The 23786-nt window shown below is 27.7% G+C and overlaps 1 protein-coding gene across 1 annotated transcript; it reads left to right on the forward strand.

Moving 5' to 3' along the window:
* The first annotated feature begins 988 nt into the window (after window positions 1-988).
* On the forward strand, window positions 989-21824 carry LOC136973582 (ectonucleotide pyrophosphatase/phosphodiesterase family member 5-like). The gene is made up of 3 exons (XM_067268313.1): window positions 989-1403; window positions 20103-20842; window positions 21440-21824. The coding sequence occupies exons 1-3, from the start codon at window positions 1124-1126 to the stop codon at window positions 21773-21775; spliced, it is 1356 nt and encodes a 451-aa protein (XP_067124414.1). The 5' UTR covers window positions 989-1123; the 3' UTR covers window positions 21776-21824.
* The last annotated feature ends 1962 nt before the right edge of the window (window positions 21825-23786 follow it).

The raw sequence follows: 23786 nt of genomic DNA on the forward strand, positions 1-23786 counted from the left end.
CAGCTTTAGATAGCTTTGCCGTTTAGATAATATAAAACGCTTTACATATTAAGTTTAAAAAAATTCATAATTTAATAGGTAAAAATATTGAAAATATTTATGTTTACTACTTTTAGTACAATCGAATTTACTATTTTAATTAATTAATTTATATATATTTATTCGATTCGTAGCTTGTTAAGAGCTCTTAATATATCAGAAATTCATCCAAATATATCACGATTTTAATAGGGATATTACAGTAAAGAAATATCTATAAGTTGATGTGATAGACCTATAGGCCTACATTCTATTGAATTATTTTTGAAATGTCAGTTTTTATATGTTAAGAAAAATAGAAAAATTTTAATAGTACAGAGAGATTTTTTTTTTCTTTTTTTAGGAGAACAATAAATTCTGTACAAGAATGCTTTTTGTGTCGGTGCTTCTAAACCCGAACGCCCTTCGTTTCAGTTTTAACCGTGAACTAAATAGAGAAGGACAACTTCAATGCGCCAAAAAGTGTTTCGTGTTTAAACGTTTTATTCCAGACTACTTTTAAAATTTTGAGACATAATATTAATTAGTTAATTCTGAGAGTAAATAATGATGTAAATTATTATGTATTTCCAGAATAAACTTTTGAAATCTGTCTGTATTAATTGAGTTACATACTTAATTATTTACATACTTAACGGAGTTATATAATATAGATTTAGTCTAATTATTAAATATTATCCAAAGCAGATGCAAAACTCTAATTAATTACGTTGAAGTTGAATGTAACGTATCAATTAATGATTATGTAGTAAAGTAAATTATAGTTTAGATAAGTTATGATATACACAGAATATAAATAATTTATAAAAGCGATTAAAAAAATTATTGCTGTAAATCACATTACGTTAATGCTTATCTTAATGCAGTTTTATCTGAAAATCTGTATAAATTATTCAAAATATAATATAATAAAATAATTTAAAAAATTATATATTTTATCATGTTCATTTACGGCGTAACCAACCGAGAAATTGGTGTTACCGGCATTACCGGTGTTATTGTTGAATAAACATAATACAGGTGATGAGAGTCACGTGAGTAAGTATACATAGCTCGACGAAACTAGACTCAAGCACAGTAGCAGATGTACAACACACGACGATATACAGATCGACTAAAACACGTGTTCATGATGTTTAGTTATTTGATTGTTTGTTTCTTAAATATGCAGGTATTAGTCGAACCTCGTCAGGGTAAAAGACAGGTGCTGTTGTTATCATTTGATGGATTTCGTTGGGACTATGCTGGAAAATATCATACACCCAATTTAGACTGGATTGCAAGGACGGGAGTACAAGCTAGAAGGGGTATCCGTACAGCTTTCGTAACAAAAACTTTCCCCGACCATTACACTATTGCTACAGGTAAGTTAAATTTGTGCAATTTTAACATATATATATATATACATTCGAGTCAGCGTTGTGAACTTTACGTAAGCTTATCTAATTAAATGATAAATACTTGTACAGGATGCTATTACTTTTAATATATAAAAGGAAGTAATTATATCTATTAAATCTGATTCGTGTTTTAATTATTTGAATTCTAATCTTTAAGTTATCATTTATTTATTTATTTATTTTAAAAGTTGATTATAAAAATAAAACTAATTATTAAAAATAATTAAAATACATCAGTTTATTAATTGTCAAATATAAAACAGTATAAAAATAAAATAAATAAAGATTATATACAGTATATATTGTATATAAATTTAAATTTTAAACATTTAATAATAATAAAAAAATACAATCTGATGATTTCTTATATCAGCATTAGATTTACAGCTTATATAACCGTTATATACATAAAGTTCATTCGAATTTGATCCATGATAACCTCTTTAAAATAGTTTACTTTATGTCAATTTTCTAATCTTAAACTTTTTAAAATTATAAAATGTCGATGTTTAACATAAAAGTAATTATTAAATTGAACTAAACAAATTATTTATACGTATTTAATAATGATAATAAAAAAACTACTACGACCAATTCATTTTGCAAACATGTCACTAGACAAGTAAATTTATTCTTGGTTGATTATCTATTACTCGGATGCACCGATGCGATGATGAACTCTCTAAAATAAACTTTTAATCTTTGTGTAAGAAATGTTTTTTTTTTTTTTTACATTTGTGTATTTATGTTTTTAGTTGCAAAAAGTTAAAAATGCATCACTGAAAATCTTATAAATTCAGGATCTAGAGACCTTGATTATATTGTTCGAAATATTCAACATAATTTTTTTTTTTTAAAAAAAACGTTAATATGTTTAAACTAATAAGATTTCTTCGTAAAAGTTTAAAAGACTGTACATCTTTTGTTAAGACAACTTTTTATAAATTAAATTTTTAAGGTTAGAAGGGCGTTTCTGTCTAACAGGTTTAATTTTAATTGTAGCGTTAACGTTTCGATGAGTTTTCCTGTTTCAAGTATTTACAGCATATTACTAATATGTATTACTATATATATATATTTTTTTAATAATTGAATATTTTTTATAACATTTGTAAAATCTAAAATAAGTTATATTACTTTTTATAAGGAAGAGTAAAGTAAAACCAATCTTACGTACAGATGTTGCAAGGTCAGTCAGTATTATTCATAAGGAAACTTTTGTATAAATGACGATGTTATCTTAAGAGATAAAATTACAAAAGTTATGATTTTTTAATTGATAAAGAAGTAAAATCTGAATATAATCATTCATTTGCAAAAAGTTCATAAATTAATGCAATTTAAAACGAATATGTTATTAAAGCTAACATGTCCTTTTTTTAAACAAAAAATTGTCGCGAAATACAATGGTAATTCTGTTTAACATATTTATATATTTTTTCTTTTAAAATAAAAATTTAAAAGTATTAATTGTAAGGATAATTTATAAAATGAAGTATTCATTTTATATGATAGAAGTTACTTTAACATAATGGAACACATTAGACGTAAAAGTAATTCAGTAGATCATAATAAAAGCTTAGAAAATTTAGTAATATAAAAAGAGTAAATCATTATTTTGTTATTTATACTTATTATTTTAAATTATTAAATATTAATTTTTATTTAATTAAATTTGATTTCAAAATAATTATAATGTTCAAACCAGATTGTTTTTTTTATGGAAACACATTAAAACATTTATATCAATCCAATTTAAAGTAATAAATATTTACAAATTAATATTTAATTCTTACGATATTAATTTAAATTAATTTATTAATATAATAGCAACAACACTTAATCAAATTAATATAATTAGAATAGTTTCTCATATGTAATGAATAACAAATTCTTTGTATACTCTAATTATAAAGTACTTTTCTAAATGATAATTATATAAAGAAATTAATTGCTGTGAATTTCTTTTTAATTAATTAATGAATTAATTAAAACTGTTTTATTTATAATTTATTATTTTAAAAATGAAAATTACTTAATATCTATTAAATTTTAATTTTTAAATAAAGTATAGTGTAATTTATATTTTTATTTTCTAAAGTTATTTTAAGCATTCGATTTTTATATTTCTTTTAAGTGCTTTAATTTATTATAATTTAAGAGCAGTTATAAGAAGTAATTTAATCTCTAGATTTTCAGGGGAAAAAAATGATCTAAGTAAAACAAGAAATAAAAATCCAGAAATCGATTGAGTAACTTCCCCCGAAGTTTTACGAATTGAGTGAGGTGCCATCTGTTATGAGATTTTATTTTAAAAGTTTTTTTTATATTATTAATTATTATAAAAAACACAAAAAGCCTTAATTTTGAGGGTAGTTTGATGGATGGATAAGGATGAGTTCATTTAAAAAATTATAAGTGATAATGAATAAAATCTTTATTAATTCCGTCTTCCACTCGAAATATGACATAACCGCCTCTATTTCCCCTTCCCTTTAACTTTAACGATTAAAATTTAATAGCATAAATCCCCTAATACACAGACCCCCCCATACAAAATTTCAGAAAATTTCAACAAAAGGACAGGAGTTATTAAGCTTCAAAGTGGATGAACAAAATCTCCCCCAACACACACACACTACCAACAGGGAAAGTAAAAATTCTAAGCTAAAACTAAAACAAATCCAAAAGTATAATTTCTTAAGGAGAATGCTTTGTTTAATTATTTTAATAAGTGTAATAATTCGCAGCACTGGAATTTAAATACCAAAAACGTGCTAAATCTGGCAACTTTATTCTGTTCTGATATCCTACTGATCAAAGTTAATTAAAATTTAATTTACTGCATTATTATCATGTAAAGAAAGGAAAATCGTATGTATTTTACGAGTACAGAAAAATATGTATCGCTAAACAGAGATTTATCGCAGTAGTAGGTATGGTTCAATCGGGAGTTTTACGTTAAGCTAACACAAATTGCGTAGGGAACGAATGGTATATTTCTTATCGTTAGTATCGATACTGTATTCAATTTAATATTTGAATTTTTTAATTTTATAAAATATATATCATATAATATTATATAATTATAACATAAAATATCATTTACAGTAATGAAAGCTTAGTAATTAGAAATTTAATCTTATTATTAGTAATAAAGTTTATTTTAAGATATTATATTATTAAAATATTTTAAGGTTTATTGGTTAACCTTAAAATAAAACATTATATATTTTAATCTAAGAATGTGATTTATTTTTATTTACTGATTTAAATTGTAAAGTAATTTCGATTGAAAATCTAAATTGTTCGAAGACTAAACAAATAATTTTTATTTCATAAAATAATATAATTAAATATTAAACCATGTGATTTAGAAAATAGACAATTATATATATATTTTACTTTTATTAAAATATAAATGATGTAAAACAAAAAAATATTAAAAACATAACTAAACTTGAAATAGATTTAATGAAATCTAAAAATTGAAAAAAATAAGTAGAATATAATAGCTTATTTATAAGAACAAAATTACTTTTATTTTGATAATTTAAAAACATATAAAAATTAAAAACCTGTTAATTACTTGTTAATTTAATTAAAGAAAAATAATAGTAAAATAATTTTTTAAATCAAATTGTTTATTTGATTGGTTTCAAATAAGCTATGAATGAATATCAAGAACAAAATAAAAAAATTTATAAGTTCAAAAGTTTATAAATAAAAATGATATTTCAGTGTATTTTCTAAAATCTGCATTAAGAATATTGATAATTTTTTACTTAGTTATTAAAAGAAAAATGTAAATTTATGTATTAAAACAAAATTTTGAATTATTTGTTTAACTTACTATTCAGACATTATTTACATGTTTAAATTGAAGTTTTATTTACAGAAGTATTCTAAACGTGTAAACTTTTCATAAAGTAATAAAAATTGTTTAGAAGTTCTACATTTTCTTGTACATAAATCAGAATTATAAGTAAAAAAAAATATAGGTCAAAATACTGTATCTCATCAAATCTGTTATATTTTTGTTTTAATTTCTGTTAACTTTAAAAAAATACACATGTTTATTATTAACATATTTTAGAATCATTGGCTATACAGGGGATACTTTCGAGTTATTAACAGTCGTGTCGTGGAGTTTTGCAGTGGCACCTTGGAAAAAACGTTATATTCATTGTTAACAGGCAGAATTGGTGCTATTATCGAGTATTGCCAACAAAAAACGAAAATTTATTCAATCCCAATGTTAAGTTATAGCGATAAAAATTAGATTTGTATTTTTTTTTTTTTTTTCTTCTTCTTCTTCTTCTTTCTTGTTGTTGAGTTATTGAAAGTCCAGTTTCTGGGACTCTACTATAAAATGAAGAATAAATCAATAAAATGTTAAAAACAAAATTTGATAAAATGGGTATTTATAAAAATAATTACCAGATAAATCAATTAAAAGCAAATATTTAATACTGTGTAATTTATTAAAAATAACGCATTCCTTAGTTATATTTGTAATCGTTTAAATTAATTTTAATACACCGAAAAGAATATTTCATATAAAATATACTTATATATTTGTTAAAGAAAGTTGTAATAAAACTCTCAAAGTTTATACGTGAGGTTTTAATTGCTTTCAAATTATCTTCCCTGTTTTAGATATTAAATAACGAGACCGTGAAAATGGGAGTTGCACTGCATGCACCACCCCAAGCTCAAAATTGAATAAAATTTGAAAAAATGCAACATTAATTTAACATAAATTTATGAATATATATATTTAACATATTTATTTATTAATCGTCTCAATATATACATAGGGGGCTCCCTTGGTTCTTTTCTATCCAGACCCCTATTTTGTCTGCGCGCTCTTGGATATTAAGAACGTAACACGTAAAAATGTTTTAATTCCTTTTTTTTAAAGAAATTAGTTAATGTGTAGCCTTATTTTCCGTACTATACGCCTATTTATCAATATTTTATATATATACAGTATATATAAAATACAAGTGGTTTTGAATTCTCTAGAATTTTCTTATTCATTATCACCATTTTGAACTCGTCTTGTTTATCTCTATGTTAAACGATTATATTTTATATAATCTTTTCAAGCATTATACAGCATTATAAAAATTATATAAAATATAATCTTTTAACATAGAGATAAACAAGACGAGTTCAAAATGGTGATAATAAATAAGAAAATTCTAGAGAATTCAAAACCACTTACATGCAAGAAAATATTTAGACACTATAATCAAAATCTTACATTAATACAAGTTGTTTGCCATTAGATATTCGGAAATACACTATGTGATCGTCTCTGATGTATTGGTGACTTTGTATTCTCCTGTGTATCGTTTTAGTCTTCGTATTTATTGATGTTCGTCTTCTACTATTGAAGTTTATGTGTACATGGAAGCTCTGGGAGTTTCCATATCACGTTTTTCCATTTCTGTTCGTTTTTTGCTTATCGAAAGTGTGAATACTTCATGTTATCAACATCCAATAAGAAAAGAAACCCTGATATTTGTCATATATTGGCCTATCCAGGGCCGTCGAGAGCTTGTATAGGACCCGGGTAGAGCAGACCCTTTTGCCATGTTTGTTGAATTGCTAAGAAATAAGAATGCTATGTAAGCTGCTAATGAAAACTTTCGTAAACATACTTCAGTTCCTCTTAATAAACTTACATAACTTGCTTGCTTAGCTACCAGAATATGTCATCGGAAGTGATATTTACGCTAATTAATTACGGTTATTACACTTCCTGTTTATTGACTATCGAAAGAAAGCCTGGAGATTTCCTCCTAAAGATGTTAAACAAGATTATTATTAATATGATATAATGAAACGTCTACAGTATTTATAAAACTGAATTTATATAGCCTATACGTACAAACTGATGCAAATTGGAAATTGAGAGAAATAGACTTCGCAATAATAGAAACTGTGCATTATTTTAAAGATAATTAATTATACAGATAATTTTAACCAGTAAAACCTGCATTAAAACGAATCTTTTGATTCATTTTATAGCAGACTTTTGTTCAAATTTTGATATTCAAAATAATTATCACTGATTATATGTCTATAAATGTCATTAAATGAACAAGAGATTGAATATATTGAAAACTTAAATAATAAATATGCTATTTATTTATTTAAAGTATATGGTAATGGTTTAAAAATTGAATTTAATAGATACTGTATATGAAAAGTAGAAAGACGTATGAAAATATTTTAAAATAGTTTCCATTGATAGAAATAAATGCTTACTGAAAAGTTTATGAAAACATTTAGGACCTGAATAGGCCAATATACCGGAATATACGAAATTTTTTAAATTCAAAGTATATACGAGATATACTTTAAATTAAAAAAAAAATTAAATAAATTGGAAATGTATGTCATATTATAATTACCTTTTCGATTCTCAAATAAACAATTTAAATTATAAAGACAATTTTAAAGATTTTTCTAACATAATTTGGCATAAAAGTTGGTTAGGATTAAAACAAAGTTTGGGATCCATAAAAGATTTAAACAGAACAAGTTTTAAATATTGTATAACTTTAAATAATTATTTAACTACTTTCAGCTATAATAATTCTTTAGTCATCGGATTTATACATTTTTACAAATTACATATTTTAATAATACACAAATCCATTTACTATGGAATTGCAGTGTTTTCTTTGAATATAATTACTGTGTAAAATCTAATAGTTACCTTAATTACTTGCTCATTGTATTGTATAAATATTGATGATAAACAAATGTTTTAAGTTTTTTTATTAGCATTTATTTTGAATGAAAGATTTGAAAAATTGTTTTCAAATAATTTTTTAAATTATGAATTATTTAAATATTTAGATGCAAATATTAATTTCTATATAGGGTAAGGTTGTCCAAGTTGTACCCCTTAAAAAAAAACATTCTCAGAAATCAGAGAATATATTAGTAAACACATACTTATGAGTATCATTGGAAACCTTAGTAAACCCTGCTTTTATTTATCGCAAAAAAATTAAATAGTCTGCGCACATTTTCTTTAAACTCATAAAATTAAAAAAATTGAAATCGGTACGACTAAGGAAACCAGTACCTTAAATCGTACCACCTACTACGTAAGTCGTACCTCAAACTAAAATTAAATAAATATATGTTTAAACGAGTATATTTTATTAACACAACTACACAACTATATCTTCATTTACAGTCAATACAAACATATGTTTTTGTTTGTTTTGTAACTTCGCCGCATACATCATGAATCCAAAAATGTATTTTAAACATCGAATCATGTTTTCTTCACGGATATCGTTGCATATTTTACAAAATCAATCGTTGTTTTTACTATTCTTCTTCTTTTTCGTTTTACATTCTTCTTTTTGTAATTGACGTTTAACAGAATTTTGCTTCATATCTTCTTTAAGGGGGTACGACATAAAACACAGACATAAAACACAGCGTGCATGTCAGTTCATAAAGCCCCAAAACTATTTTGAAAAAATCTTTCACAAAATTGCAAGAGGCAAACAAATCACTAATATATATATATATAACTTATACTAAAATAGCAAAATGTATTTAACTAGTGTTTCCTTACCTTAGGAGCTTCCACACACCAGATGAAAATTACACTCAAACGACTATAAATGAATTTGTTTACCAAAAACAGTCTTAATTCCGTGAAACGCGGATGCACATTGTCTATGAGCATAAGTACAACCGAGCCGTATAACTATACGCTGTTGCCATTTGTATGGCGGATAAAGTACTTTTGAAATCATTGAGGTACGATTTAAGCACCGGTACGACTTAGGCGACTTTCTCCTATATATATTGAAGGTACAGTGGACCCCCGATATAATGCGCATGTCGGGCGGGACACAATACCCGCGTTATAAGGTGAACCGCGTTATACCGAGTGGCGCGGTGTAACACGGTTCACCTCTTTAGCAATATTGTCAAGCTTTTCTTTCACACTGTAAGCTTTTCTTTTAATTATCATGCATACAATAATTAAACACTATTCAAAATACATTCAGGAACTTAATACATACACACTACTCAATACGCAGTAACAATAAAATGCGCTACTCACTAACGCAGCACGAACCTGTATAAACGTGTTTGAGCTTATCGCGTCGCGAACATCGCCCGCGCTATAACCGAGTGCGCGGTATAGCGAGCAGCGCTATAACGAGGGTCCACTGTATATGGAATCGTTATTGCTAATGTAGATTGTTTGGTTATTTCAATTTACTAATTTTTTGCATTGAAATAATGTGGAAATTTTACTTAAAATGATTGATGAGGATGGTGATGGAAAGAACCATTATAATTTCTGTAGTTACTGAAAGGAAATATATGAAAATTATGAGTCTAAGACACATTAGTATTCCTCCTTATTCTTTACTTAAAATTTAATTTTCTCACTAAATAGTTTATGTATCGAAATAATAACATAATTTTATTAACATAAAAGAATGTTATGAAGAGGATTACTGAAGAAATTGTAAATTCTCGTAAATTATAGAAAAATGTATTAATATTTATCCACTAAATATCCTATTTTACGCTACATTTCTCTACGTTTAACAAATAAAATCACTTATTATCAAGATATTAATAAGAAAATATATAAAAATGCAAATAAATTTTTAAATTTAATTAAACTATTGCATGCCCTCTAAACAAAGTCGGATTCTGCTGTTATAGCCTCCCAGTATATCTTACTACTAGCTAATCCATTCTCTATTTCTAGTTGTGACATATCTTTATTAATGACTAATTCCAAGATTTCTTTATCTCTATTTCTTAAATCTAGAAATATAAATTCTAATTTACTTTATTAATTCCATCTCACTCTTCTTACAACAGGATTTGTACAATTAAATAAATCTTATGTACGATCAAGTATGATTTAGTATTGTCAAAAAGGTCATATATCAACATATAATTTATATAATTAGAAAATATTTAGTAATTAATTAACGAAGAAATATGATTAAATTTGCAGAAATTTCTGTTTTAATATTGTTTAGTATCTATAATAAAATAAAATCTTCATGTTTTACTTCGAAATATTAACTTACATGAATATTAAACGAAACGAAGACTAACTTGCTTATATAACAAATAACGAAAAGAAAAATATAGCCTATAATTTGTTAGTAAAGTAATATTATAAACAAACGTAGAGAACAATTTATATAATTAATAATGCTATACATATCAAAATAACGAGAATCAGATCTACACAAATATAGTTATTTTGTGATTACTTTATTCTTAAATTTTTGAAATATTGTGCATTTAAATTACATTCTTTTTCAATTCATAACGGTCTTAAGTTGTATTTTGAGTATTTTTAGTAAGTTTAAAGCACAGTGAATATTGATATTAATTCATTCATTTCTATTTTATATGTATAAAAATCGACTGTATATTATCGTGGCGTTGTGGCATTAATATTTTAATTAAAAAAATTATCTGGCTTCCAGTCCAGACCCGAAGTTCGTATATAGTTAACCAGGGCCTAAGCTTTCCATATCTGGTCTCGATTTTCATTTATCTAACTCCGTTCTCGAGATTAACGAAGGATAGACGGACAAAAAAAAGTGGAAATGTATAGGTCTGCATTCTGAAAATTGCAGCCCAATTGTTTATAAAAGTTTTCAAAATTTTTTTAAACTTCGATGACGTACACTTTTCTTATTTTATGAATTGATCAAGTACTAAAACATATAATTACTTTAATTGGAATTAAAATTGTAATTAATGATAAAGAAATAAACATTAGTAATTCTATATTCCCTTATTCGTTCATTATTACTATATTAGAGTTACATATAATGTAGAAATTAATATCACATAAATGATAGCTTTAAACACTTTTATTTAGAACTACCAAAAATTTACAGGGTGTTAGGTTTGTAGTATTGAAACAAGTGGTGCAAAATGACACCACAGAGCATATACATAAGAGCCCGCGACATGAGCACTAGCCAGAATTGGAATAGGTGCGACAGGTAAGTAAGTACAAAGGCTAGGCCGAATTAGGCGCATAGCCAGTAAATGGAGACGCGACAAGGGCATAGAGAACAATGGTTACAAGGGTAAAAGGGTTGTATGTACAATCATACATGTTAAATATCATCATCATCATATATGATGATGATATTTAATATGTATGATATCATCATAGCTATCATTTATGTGATATTAATATGCTGATGATATTTATATAATGAATATTTTTTATGATGATATATGATAAATATTTTTTATGAATAAAAAGATATTCATCATATGCAGTAAATTATTTTATTAAATTAAGATAGCTGCATTGACTATTTAATTTAATAAGAGTGTCTAAATCAAATTTTCACAGATTATTTTGAAATTTAAGAAAGTCGTGTTTATTGTTTTTTAGTGAGTTTTCTGTGAACTAGCATGAAAATTTTATGTTTATATAAAATATATCCAACAGCATGCTGTAGTATCATAAATAAGAGAAACCTAATAAACGTTAAAAAATAATTAAATTAAATATAGTAGTTCAAAATATATAAAACATGCAATAAATAAAAGATAATGTAAATAGATGATTGAAATGAATTTGCGTTTCTCGTGTAATATCTCGTAGATTAATTTGAAAAAATATATTAAGAATGTATGCACAGTACGTATACATATCATAATTTTTACTTATTATTATTTTATTTTAATGCTGTCAGACTTTAGATAACAGATAATTATTTAGGTTTTTCTTATTAAAGCTAAACAATAATCTGTTCCACATGTATACTTAACTGAAGGACTAAAATACAATTCAAATTGTATCAGTTTAGTCCTTCTTGATGTTAAGTTCTTTTATAAATTGTTGTAACAACTTGTGTACATCCATCAGAATAAATAAAAAACTGTGGTTTATCTACAAAAATATAGGAATTTTATAAATACAATAAATTAAATTTTCATAGTAATTAGAATTTAGCTTTTTTCCAAATTTTAAGACATTTAAAATGAATTTTGAATAATAGAAATTGCTTTATCGTTAATAAATATGATATGAATTACATCATATAGAAAACGAAATATAATTTAAATAATTTATTTACATGTTCATGCTAAGCATAATATTTTAATTGTGTTAATTGTTTAATATATAAATAAACTTAAAACATTTAAGATTATTTATTTTATGCATTTTAGAATAAATAAAATAAAAAATTATTAATAATTTCATTAAAATAAAATGTTATATTTGTTTCATTGTTTCTAAATATCTAATAAATTCAACATCAATTTTAATTTTCTATTTCTTATTTAAGTTAAGTTACGGTAAGTTAAGTTGTGAAAAATAATGAAGTCCACATTCTTCATAACGTTTCACGCTACAAATCCCAAAGAAATTATATATTATCAAAAGAAAACAACTGGATACTTGTAAAAATTTCTTTGATAGTTTTCCTTCTTGTTGATGATAATGTTTATAGTTCATTACCTCCATTTTCTATTAAAATATATTCTAGTTTTAGTTTAGTTTTCATTATGAAAGGTTTAAATTAATATATTATTTTTCTGGCATTTTAAAGGAAATTATAACAAATTTTATTTGCTATTTTAATATCTGCCATTCAAAATATTAAAACATATTTAGCCTATAACTTAATACGTGTATGAAGTAAAATATGTATTTAAATAAATAGAAATGAGGAGTTTTCTACATTACTTAATCGCAGTTAGGTCTAATTAGTAAAATACATACTATTCAATATATATTTTATGAGTTTTTTATAAAAATTCAATTGCCTTGATGTAGTAATTTATATTTTCGCATCAGATAAATTGAGATCTAATAACAATATCTAATAAAATAATTCTAATGTTTTTACAACAATATCTTCAAAATACGTGAATGAAGTTCTCAATTAAATTTTGCTTTCAGGTCTTAATTATTTTATGTAAGAATTATTTCTTTTCTTACCGGAAACCTCAATAATAGATTAAAAATAATAAAACAGATGTAATGTTTTTTGTGTTGTTATGTAAAAATATCATTAGGCTTGTCTTCTAAGGCAAACAATAGCAAAATTTCTAATCGGATTTAATATTTAATAATTTTTGTTACAATTAATTACAATTAGTTATAATACGTAATTGCGCGAGTAAGTTTTGTTTTGTACAAGGATTGGGATTAGATATGCGCTTGTTTTTATTTTGTTCAATGACACATACTAAATAAAAATAAGGCAAACTAAATCAATTAAAAAAGGGGATAATTTCACTACTTTTAATAATGAATCTAAACGATTGCGCCGCTTGGTTTGTTCACAATTAATCGTGACAATCGGGACCAGGGCGACATATATACAAAACTTTGGTTTCAAATTCAAAAATGGCCAGAACAATTTTATAAATATTTTGTCTAATTATCTGGACTTTTCGTCTAGAACAGAACTCGAAATTTAATCGCTGTAGGTCGAAACGTCTTGAAAGAATATTGATGTAGAGGAAAATAAATCGAAATCGTTAAAATAAATTATTCATCTGTGTTAAAACCGTTGTTATGACGTTGATATCGCATCATAAAAATATTTCAATATCGATTCAATATGGATTTTGTAAGATATTGTAACAAAGATTGGGTATTTATTATTGTTTTAAGCATTTGTTTTAATGATAAATTTTCTAACTAAATATATTTAATTTGAATGGTTAATATAACAAATTTGAAAGTTTTATGTTTAATATTTTAATATTTTAATTTATTATTAAGATAGGGCAATTTTAAAACTTTAAACCTTAATAAATTAATTTATCATATACTTACTTAGCTTTATTGAAAAAATAATAATTTTTTTAATATCGTTTATATAAATATTTAAAAGATTATTGTATAATTTTTAGTCATCAGGCGTAAACTTAATTACTAAAAAAATATTTTACGAATAACCAATTTAAAAATAAAAATAATTATAATATATACACTTTAAAGTCTTCATAATATGACCAAATTAAAGACTATATAGCCGATATAACTTAAAATAATATATATTATTATAAATTTCAGCACCAACAAGTGCTTAATGATGTTCGAAATCACTTAAAATTAGCCATCAAAAAATAAAAGAAAAAACTCATTAAGCGGATTTATGGACGGTTGTACACGTAACACCCATTCTGGCACAAAATTTGGAATAATGGCAGAATTGTACCTGTCTTTATGCACTTCGCTGCTCAATAAGCATCTCTGATTGATTCATTTAGTAAAGTACTCATAATTATTTACATATATCCATAATGATGTTTCGGTTGAACAATTACAGATAAACTGCACAACTACAAATTAAGAATGACTAATTAAATGTACAAATAAATCGATGTATAAAATCTTAAATTTTAACAATGTTTTATGAGGTATAGTTATTTGCAAGTGTTATTTTAATATATAGTAATTAATGATATAAAAAACCGATATGTTAGTATTAAATTATTATATGTTGTGTATATTTTTATCAATAGCTTTTGTCAGGTAATTAGCTTTATCTATTCTCTTTGCAGACAAATAACTGGTAACTGAAGACTTGTGCTTAGAAATAATCTTTCCATTACACAAACTTCAATGCATTTACAGAATAAAAGAAAATATTATATTAAATTAATTAATTTTTTCTATGTCGTTTTCATCATCAAAACAAATGCTTATTTATTAAAAAATATAATTTACTTTGCTAAATCGTGAAGTTTTTGCATTCTTTCAAACAGGTTGATTATATTAAAAACTTATTAAGGGAAAACAAAAATCGAGTTAATCCGTTCCGCTTAATAATTCGTGTCAAGTACTTGTTAGTCTCACTTTAATTTCATCGTACCGTAAGGAACGAAATTCTGATTTAAAGTAAAAGATTTTTATTATTTAAAATGCTTCTAATCATTACTCCAATGGTTTAAAACGATCAAAATATCACACAAAATTTTATGAATTCATTTGCGTTTTATTTTATTAAAAATTTACTCAATTAATTAACAATGATTTATTAATCGCTCTGCCTATTTTCTTTAAAATTTGAAAATTTTATTAAAATAATTAAGACATCATACATATGCTGCTATCATTTTCATACAGTCAGAGCTATTGAGATATCAGCCTATAGTCTGGGAATCAGGAATCGAAAAATTCCGGGTAATTTCTAGGTCGGGACTGTCCTTAACCATTTAGCCGCTCCATTGTAAGCCTGGCAGGACTCACGAAGGGCTTAAAAAAACGTTCTTTTAGTGGCTCAGGGCAGAAAAAGCAAAATGTACTGGACGTATAGGGCTGGGGCTTTACAGCGTCTGCATTGTCTGCACTTGCCCCTGTGTCAGCTGAGTCAAAATGTCAACCAAATTTACTGACGTTATCCTAATTATTTTCGGATCTAGTCGAATCCCCCTTCCTTACCGAACATGACACCACGCTGCTATTATGTTTTGAGTTTTTGGAAGGAAAGAATGGTCAAGTCGATGACTGAAAATAAATTTTTTAATTGTCCATTAAATTAGAATACATTCAATTTTTCTTTTGTAAGTCTAAGAGACCGCCGTCTCTTCCATTTCTTTGCATGTCCTCACGATCGCGTCTGTCCAGCCACCTCGTAACTAGAAACGGAATCAGGTTGAAACACTTCATCTAAAGACTGAGACTTCCACTTTCCATTACATCGGAAAAAGTCGTGATGGAGAACCTAGATGTCATTACCACATGCTTCATTAAACCAGATTAAATGTTTTACTAAGTTTGACTCAGAATTTAATAATGATTCGCTGCTCGTGATAAATCAGTTTAAAATTCTGACAGTGCACACTCCATACGCCAATACTTTGATTTTTGTTTTCTAATCCATTCGAATACAAACATCTATCGTGTCGAACATGTACTAAAATATCTAAAAAGTGTTCGAACACACGCATGTTTGCAGTTACAACTGCAATTAGGCTACATGCTAGGCAAAAAAGTTCGGTTTATTTTTGATTCTATTTGCTGGAAAAAAGTCCTTATTATTGAATTAGCTGTGAACAATCAAACTTTACAGGATCAGATTGGGATAAGTTCCAATTTATACTGTTAAACGATAAAATGCTGTCACTAAAGCACTGAAAGAAAAATTGCTACGAAACTCGGCAGTTACGTTTACATACTTCTAATTTAGACAATGACATAACTTCACCCCAAAACATCGATTCGATTTCTATAATTCAATTAGATTCTATCTACATTCGATTTGCTGGTTTTACACGTAGCGCAATCTATTGGCAAAACATTTAAGAAAATAATAAACTAAATGTAGTTGTTATAAAAAAGAAAATAATTTTTAATATATATATATGATATTCCCTTAATTACTGCTACAATGATATAGCGCGAATTAGATGCGCTATATCATTATTGCGACAGGTAGCATATTGCACTTGCTTGCGTTGAATCGAAAGTGTTACCCTGTGAAAAGTCTATAGTAAGTATATAAGTATTTAATTTTCCACATCTAACAACTCGGATTTTTTCATTTCTGAAGGGTGCTTTCTTAATTCTAATAAGTGCCTTCCGGTAGCGAAGTGGATAAAACCACCGAACACTGGTAGTTAGTCGTGGGTTCACATAGCCAAGGGGCTGGCCACGTAAAGTTTTCCGGGTTTTCTTCACATTAGTAACACCTAAATAGGGTCCAACTTCCATAAAAGTCTTCCTGGAATGCATCTCCCTCGGCAGATCGCTCATGTGTCGCCAAACTAATTATTTACGGTGACATCGTCATAATATCGAGCAGCAATTCTTCGTCACAATGTTCTCAATTCTTTTAGTGGTGTCTTGACCCTCTACATTATACTTTTCCTGTTAGAAATAGTCATATCGGTCATCTATTAACTCCTTTCAGAAGAAAATTTCGAATCGAAATTACGTGACTTCCGGTCCAAACTAAACGTTCGTATATAGTTAATCTGGGCCTTCTGCCCCTAAGATTTCCACTTCTGGTCTTAACTTTCATCTATCTAACTCCTTTCTTCAGATTAAGGACAGGTAGTCAGACAGGCGAAATTTTTAGGTTCACAATTTTTTCAAATTGCAGCTTAATAATTTTTCTATAATCGCGATATTTATAAGAACATACTTCTCACATAGTTTATATAATCTGTTGCAAAAAGATAGACACTTTATTATCGCATAAAAGCAATTATTCTCATATTTTTTTATTTAGACAAGTTTCATATGAAGTCTTTCGGTTGTTAATGTAATGTTATCCTCTCACCCGGCAGAAATTTCTGCCGGGAAATTCCCCTTTCAAAACGCTCAGCAGGCAGAAAATTTTGCCGGGTTAGTGTTAACAATTTAGAAAAAAAATTTATCGAGAACTATACACCTTAGACTTATGCAGTTTTCGCGATTAAAAGAATCGCGAAAACTGTTTATTTTACATAGTTTACTTCTGTGTTTATTTTACATAGAAAAAATTGTTTTAGATTTTATTTTTAAATAAATTTGTCATTTTCGATTTTTTCGATTTTATTTATTTATTTATTTTTTTTTTTGTCATTTGTTCATTTGTTTTGTCATTTGTTTTGTCATTTTGAAATTTGTCATTTTCGATTTTTTAAGGTTAGCAACTTCGATCACATGCAGGGCCATCACAACCAGGGACAGATCTACATAGGAACTAATAGGGCTTAAACCCTGGACCCCAAGTGTCTAGGACCCACAAAAATTGAATTATTATCATAAATTTTTAATACTTTTTATTAACAATGAACACTTATTGTACAGTAAAAAATAGTTAATATTAAAAATATAATAATAATGATAATTCATAGTATTATTTGTTTTATTGTAATCAATCAATATAAAGATTCTTAATCTAACAAAATATGGAGCACCATTGGACTTTAATAAGCCCTAGGTTCCGAAAAACCTCGATCCGCCCCTGATCATAACCTTTCTAACACGGATCACTTTTCAAATATTAATAGTACACCAGTATAATTAGTAGTCGTTGATCATCCTTTCTTCCGGGAGGAGGTCAACTACTTTTGGTCGAATTAATTCAAGCCCCTTCCATAACAGTCTCTTCTTTCTATCGGACCAGCGGTATGGTGGCATTCGAATAGGAAAAATGCATAATACAAATTTACCAGCCTGCACAAAATATGTTTTAAGCAGGGGCGAATCCTGATCAAAATTTTTGGGCATGCTGAAAGTTATAATAAGAATAATAGGCCTATCTCTATCACTAAACAATAGGCAGAAACATTATTTGGTGTGAACAAAAAAGTATGGACTATTATAAAGCCCATTATATCTACACATAAAACACATGAAATATATTATAATGAAAAAGTATTAAAAATTTATGATAATAATTCAATTTTTGTGGGCCCTTGCACTGGGAAGCCCAGGGCTTTAGCCCTATTAATCCCTATCTAGATCTGCCCCTGTACACAATACATGTATGTTGACTGGGTACCGCAAGATTTCGATACAATCTGGCCGTGTTAAATGCTTCGAATGATGTCATGCGAGCGAAAACCTCCACACGAGCAAGCGATCGAGTTCCCGCAAGCATCGCACTGACTTAAAACGGCTAGCCGCTAGCTGCCAATGTAAAAGCAAACACAAATGATAAAAGAGTTTACACGTTAGAATAAATTATTATTGGCATATTTGTTCTCATATAAAAAATATATTGTCAGTCAAAACTTTCTCTTAAGCATGCAGCGCATGCTAAGCAAGCCCAGAAAATTCGCCCTGGTTTTAAGTGGTTTTAAAATTCTCTGAATTGTGTACAGTAGAGCAGGGGTGGCCAACTTTTGTGCACATAAGATCTACTTTTTATCGTAAAAATGTGTCGCGATCGACTCGTTGTCATAGGCATAGTCTAAGTGGGGAGGGGGAAGTGTGAAATACATACTATGTTTATACACTGTTTCAGTACGAAGTGCACTCACTGGTTATGAGTCGAGTCGTAACTGCATGCATACAGTTGCGTTCGGTTACAAATATAATACATTAAGTCAAGACATCGCTAGCGATCGACCAAAATTGGCTTGGCGATCGACCGGTCGATCGCGATCGACTTGTTGGCCACCCCTGCAGTAGAGGAATAAAGAATTTTTAAGATTACATAAGATGACGTTTGTAAATGTAAATAAAATACTATAACATAATAGAAGGATTAGAAGTACGAAATAATCTAATAATCTTAATCTTTGTTATTTTTTGCTCGGGCAACGTCGAGGGCTCATCTGCTAGTAAATTATATTTTTGAATGTGTTATCCCCATCATTTAATTATTATATATAAACATGTAGATAATAAAAAAAGAATATAGGAATCAGTTCAGTTTGTATATTATATATTATTTTCTACATTATTGTTAATTGTAACGTACTGGTGACATTTTTCAGTTATACTGTGATGTGCATCTATGTCTATCAACTGTAATTAATCAAAGTCTGCAACAATGATGTGTCGAATCAGCCCTAAATCTCACCAAAAAATATTTATTCTTATGATGAATATTATGTTTTATTTATTATTTAATATTATGCAAATAAATGATTATATTTCAATAATATATTTATTAAACTCTTTATTCAATTTGTTCATTCGTATTTCAGGGCTTTACGAAGAAAATCACGGAATTGTAAATAATAAAATGTATGATCCAGTTTACGATGAAATTTTTACTAAAAGAAATAAGGATCCAAAATGGTGGAATGGAGGCGAACCATTGTGGATAACAGCTAAATTACAGGGACTTAGAACTGGAACTTATTTTTGGCCTGGATCAGAAGTGAATTTCAGAGGTATAATGCCAGATGCGTACTTAACATATAACGAGAAAATTTCTTTTAGAGACAGAATAGACACTGCTATTAAATGGTTGGTGGAAGATAAATTAGATTTAGTCGTTGCATATTTCCACGAACCTGATAAAGCAGGGCATAAATATGGTGCATTTAGCTTTGGAGTTGAAGAAGCTGTAAGAGAAGTAGATGACACTTTGGGTTATCTGATTGATCGATTAAAAGAATATGATGTTCTCGACAACATCGATATCATAATCGTCAGTGATCATGGAATGACAAATGTCACTTGGGATAAAGAGCATTTGATTAATTTGAATAATTATCTGAACATCAGTTCTGATGTAAAATATATTCCTCAAATCGGAGCAGTAGGTGGTATTTGGCCTAACAACGGAAAGGAAGATGAAGTTTATAATAAACTCAAGAATAGTCACCCTCACATGACAGTTTATAAAAAAGAAGAACTTCCAGAACATTATCATTACAAACACAATCGAAGAATATGCCCCATTTTAGCTATTGCAGATGAAGGATATTATATCATATATGTAAGTTGAATTTTTGTAATTCAAAACCCTTGAATTTTTCTTAAATTAAAGCGTTAGTCAATAAGTCCGATTTTCTTTTCCCATTTTTCCCATCCCTCGTGTTCTTTATTTATACTGCATTAGGGCTCACCAGTGACCGAGTGGATGAACCACTGAACACTGGTAGTTGGTCTTGAATTTGCGTTTCGCTAACGTGCTAGCCACGTAGAGCTTTCCGTTGTATAGTCCTGTACTGCAACTCTTTGCAAAATGAAAGAAGGAAATAATAAACGTAAACCATAAATTCAAAGATAAATTTGAAATTTTAGAATGCTACGGTGCCAAAAATGGGTTAACTCTCATTTCACAGCCAGTTTTGTACAAGATTTTGTAAAAGAACGTAAATATTGAAATTTTAGCTGGCAAAGATAGTGAAGTTGAGTTAGCTTTGAAGCTAATTTAATTGTTTTAAATATGTGAAAGAAAGTGTACTTCGTGAATTTAACTTTATTATTTTCAAATATTTTTAAAATAATTTTTTGATGAATCTAGAATAGAATTTTAAAAAATATTTAAATTTAAGTAAAAATACTAATTTTATTGATTTAATCTTTCCAGAATTCAACCGATCAGTATGAGAAACTGAAAAATTTTACTGGACAACACGGCTATGATAATGATTTGCCATCAATGCATCCAATTTTCTATGCAAGAGGACCAGATTTTAAAATGAATTATACCAGAGAAGAATTCGATACAGTTAATATTTATCCTTTGATTTGCCATCTTCTCGGCATCAAGCCTTCTCCTAACAATGGCAGCCTGAGCAACATAAAAGACATTTTGACTAATGAATCAAATAACGAAATAGAAAGAAACAATTCTGTTCTTAATTCTGTCTTTTCTACAATGTTCTTGTTCGTAACACTCGTCATGATTTTGTATAGTGTATAATTATTTATTTTATATACGAATAAATCGTTTAAATTTTTGAAGAAATAAAGTTCTGTTTTTCACAGTTTTCTTTAATCCTAAATTAATCTCTTCTTTTTATTCTCCGCAAAGCAAGCTAAAAAAGTAGTTTATCTTTTTGTTCATTCTGCACTCTGGGCTAAAGGGAAAGGCCGAACAGAGGCCTTTCCCTTTAGGGTTTGATAACTTGTATTTCAGATTTATCAAGTCATATCTTTCTCTACATACTTTCTTCTTTTATCGACTCTCTTAATAAACTACTTCCTCTAATATATGCCAAAACATGTTTTCTCTGTTTTCTCAATAAGTTTACAGCTTCATAGAATACATCTTTTCTCATTCATAAACTGTTTTGGGCCGATCTATTCTTTTCATTTTTTTTTTTTTTTTTTAATTTGCACTCTTTGTTTGGACTGATCATTTACGGGGAAGAATAACAGATGGTTTTCTGTCAATCTTCCTCACGACTTTAATTTATATATTATCTTTGATTTTTTTTTTCTATTTTAAACATTATTACTGCAGTTAATATTGATGTCAATCTTTAAAAATAAATATTCAAAAAACTATTTAATAGATTTCTTAATTTTAATGTTACTTCAATCTAGTTAATAAAAGTTTATTGAAATTTCCACTTCTGTAGAATAATTATTGCTATGGTAGACAACTTAAAATAAACCAGCAACGAGTTGCTGAACTTTCCCGGTAACATTTAAAATTTTGGTGGCGCCCTCTGTTATCATATTTTATTTTTAAAAAACTTTAAATAATTTTAATAAAACTTTAATAAACTTTTAAACTTTTCATATTTTTAACTATTATAAAATAGCAAAAAGCTTAATTTTGAGGGTAGAGATGAATTTTATAAAAAATTATAAATGATAATAACCAGTAAAATCGTCATTAAGTCCTATTGGAGATACACACGACTCTACCTAGTCGATCTTTAACCATAAAAATTCAATTCCCCTAATAAACAAACCTCCCAGCAAAATTTCAGAATTTTTCGACAAAAAGCTTAGGAATTAAGCTTCAAAGAGGGCGAACAAAATCGTGCCCCCCCGAAACACACAAACACACACTAACATCCATACATACAGAAATTACCCCCCATCTTTTTGCTTTTCTCGACGTTTCAAGGTGTCCTAAGTCCAAAAATGTAAAATTCTTAGTGGGGGCCATTTTTTTCCCGGATCGCCATACTTTCCCTCCATTCTAACAGTGGGGAAAGTAATAAATTAATTACTTACTTAGATGAATTAATTAATACCACATTAAAGGTTTGTGAGAATCTGAACAGGGCAATTAATTAATTAGAGTAATTGATTAAACTAATACACAGTTGATTGCGAAGGGGAAACCCCCCACTTCCTTTTTCTCACCCACTCGCGATACGCTGATCAAATAAAACCTATCAGATATCCCTCCAAGTCAACGATATTTGGACTTATGTTACAAACTTAGTCAAAACAGTCAAGTATTAATGATGGGAAACTGTCAAACAGACGGAATTATGAGGTAAGACAAGTAAAAATAACGGATAGAAAATATCCATAAATCGTCGAAACATCCAATTCATTGACAGTCCGTATCAACAGAACCCGGACCTTACTCGAACTTAGATCACATTAAATCAAAGTCACGTAAGACAGTAGAGATAAGGCGTTAGTGTCTATTTAAGACAGTCGTGTAGACTATATAGAAATGATACCAGCACATCGGAATAGGGCCGGTGTATTAGCTTACTGTATCCTATGCTTTATGTTAGTCCATTAAATTTTTGTTGTTCGTTATCCTGTCAACCTGTCTTATTTCTGAGAACGGACACCTTATCGGCTTATCCAGTCCCTCGTCACTCGGGTCCCGCCATCCAGTGACGCTTGAGAGAGGATTTACCATTCTCGAACTGCTTAGAACAGGGCTTAGAACTTCTCACCCATGAGCCCTCTGCTTCTCACAGTTTTATATAACTTTTTCAGCATAATAAATTAGA

Source organism: Centruroides vittatus, unplaced genomic scaffold (assembly GCF_030686945.1).
Source record: "Centruroides vittatus isolate TY-2023 unplaced genomic scaffold, ASM3068694v2 contig_3221, whole genome shotgun sequence".
Lineage (NCBI taxonomy): Eukaryota > Metazoa > Arthropoda > Arachnida > Scorpiones > Buthidae > Centruroides > Centruroides vittatus.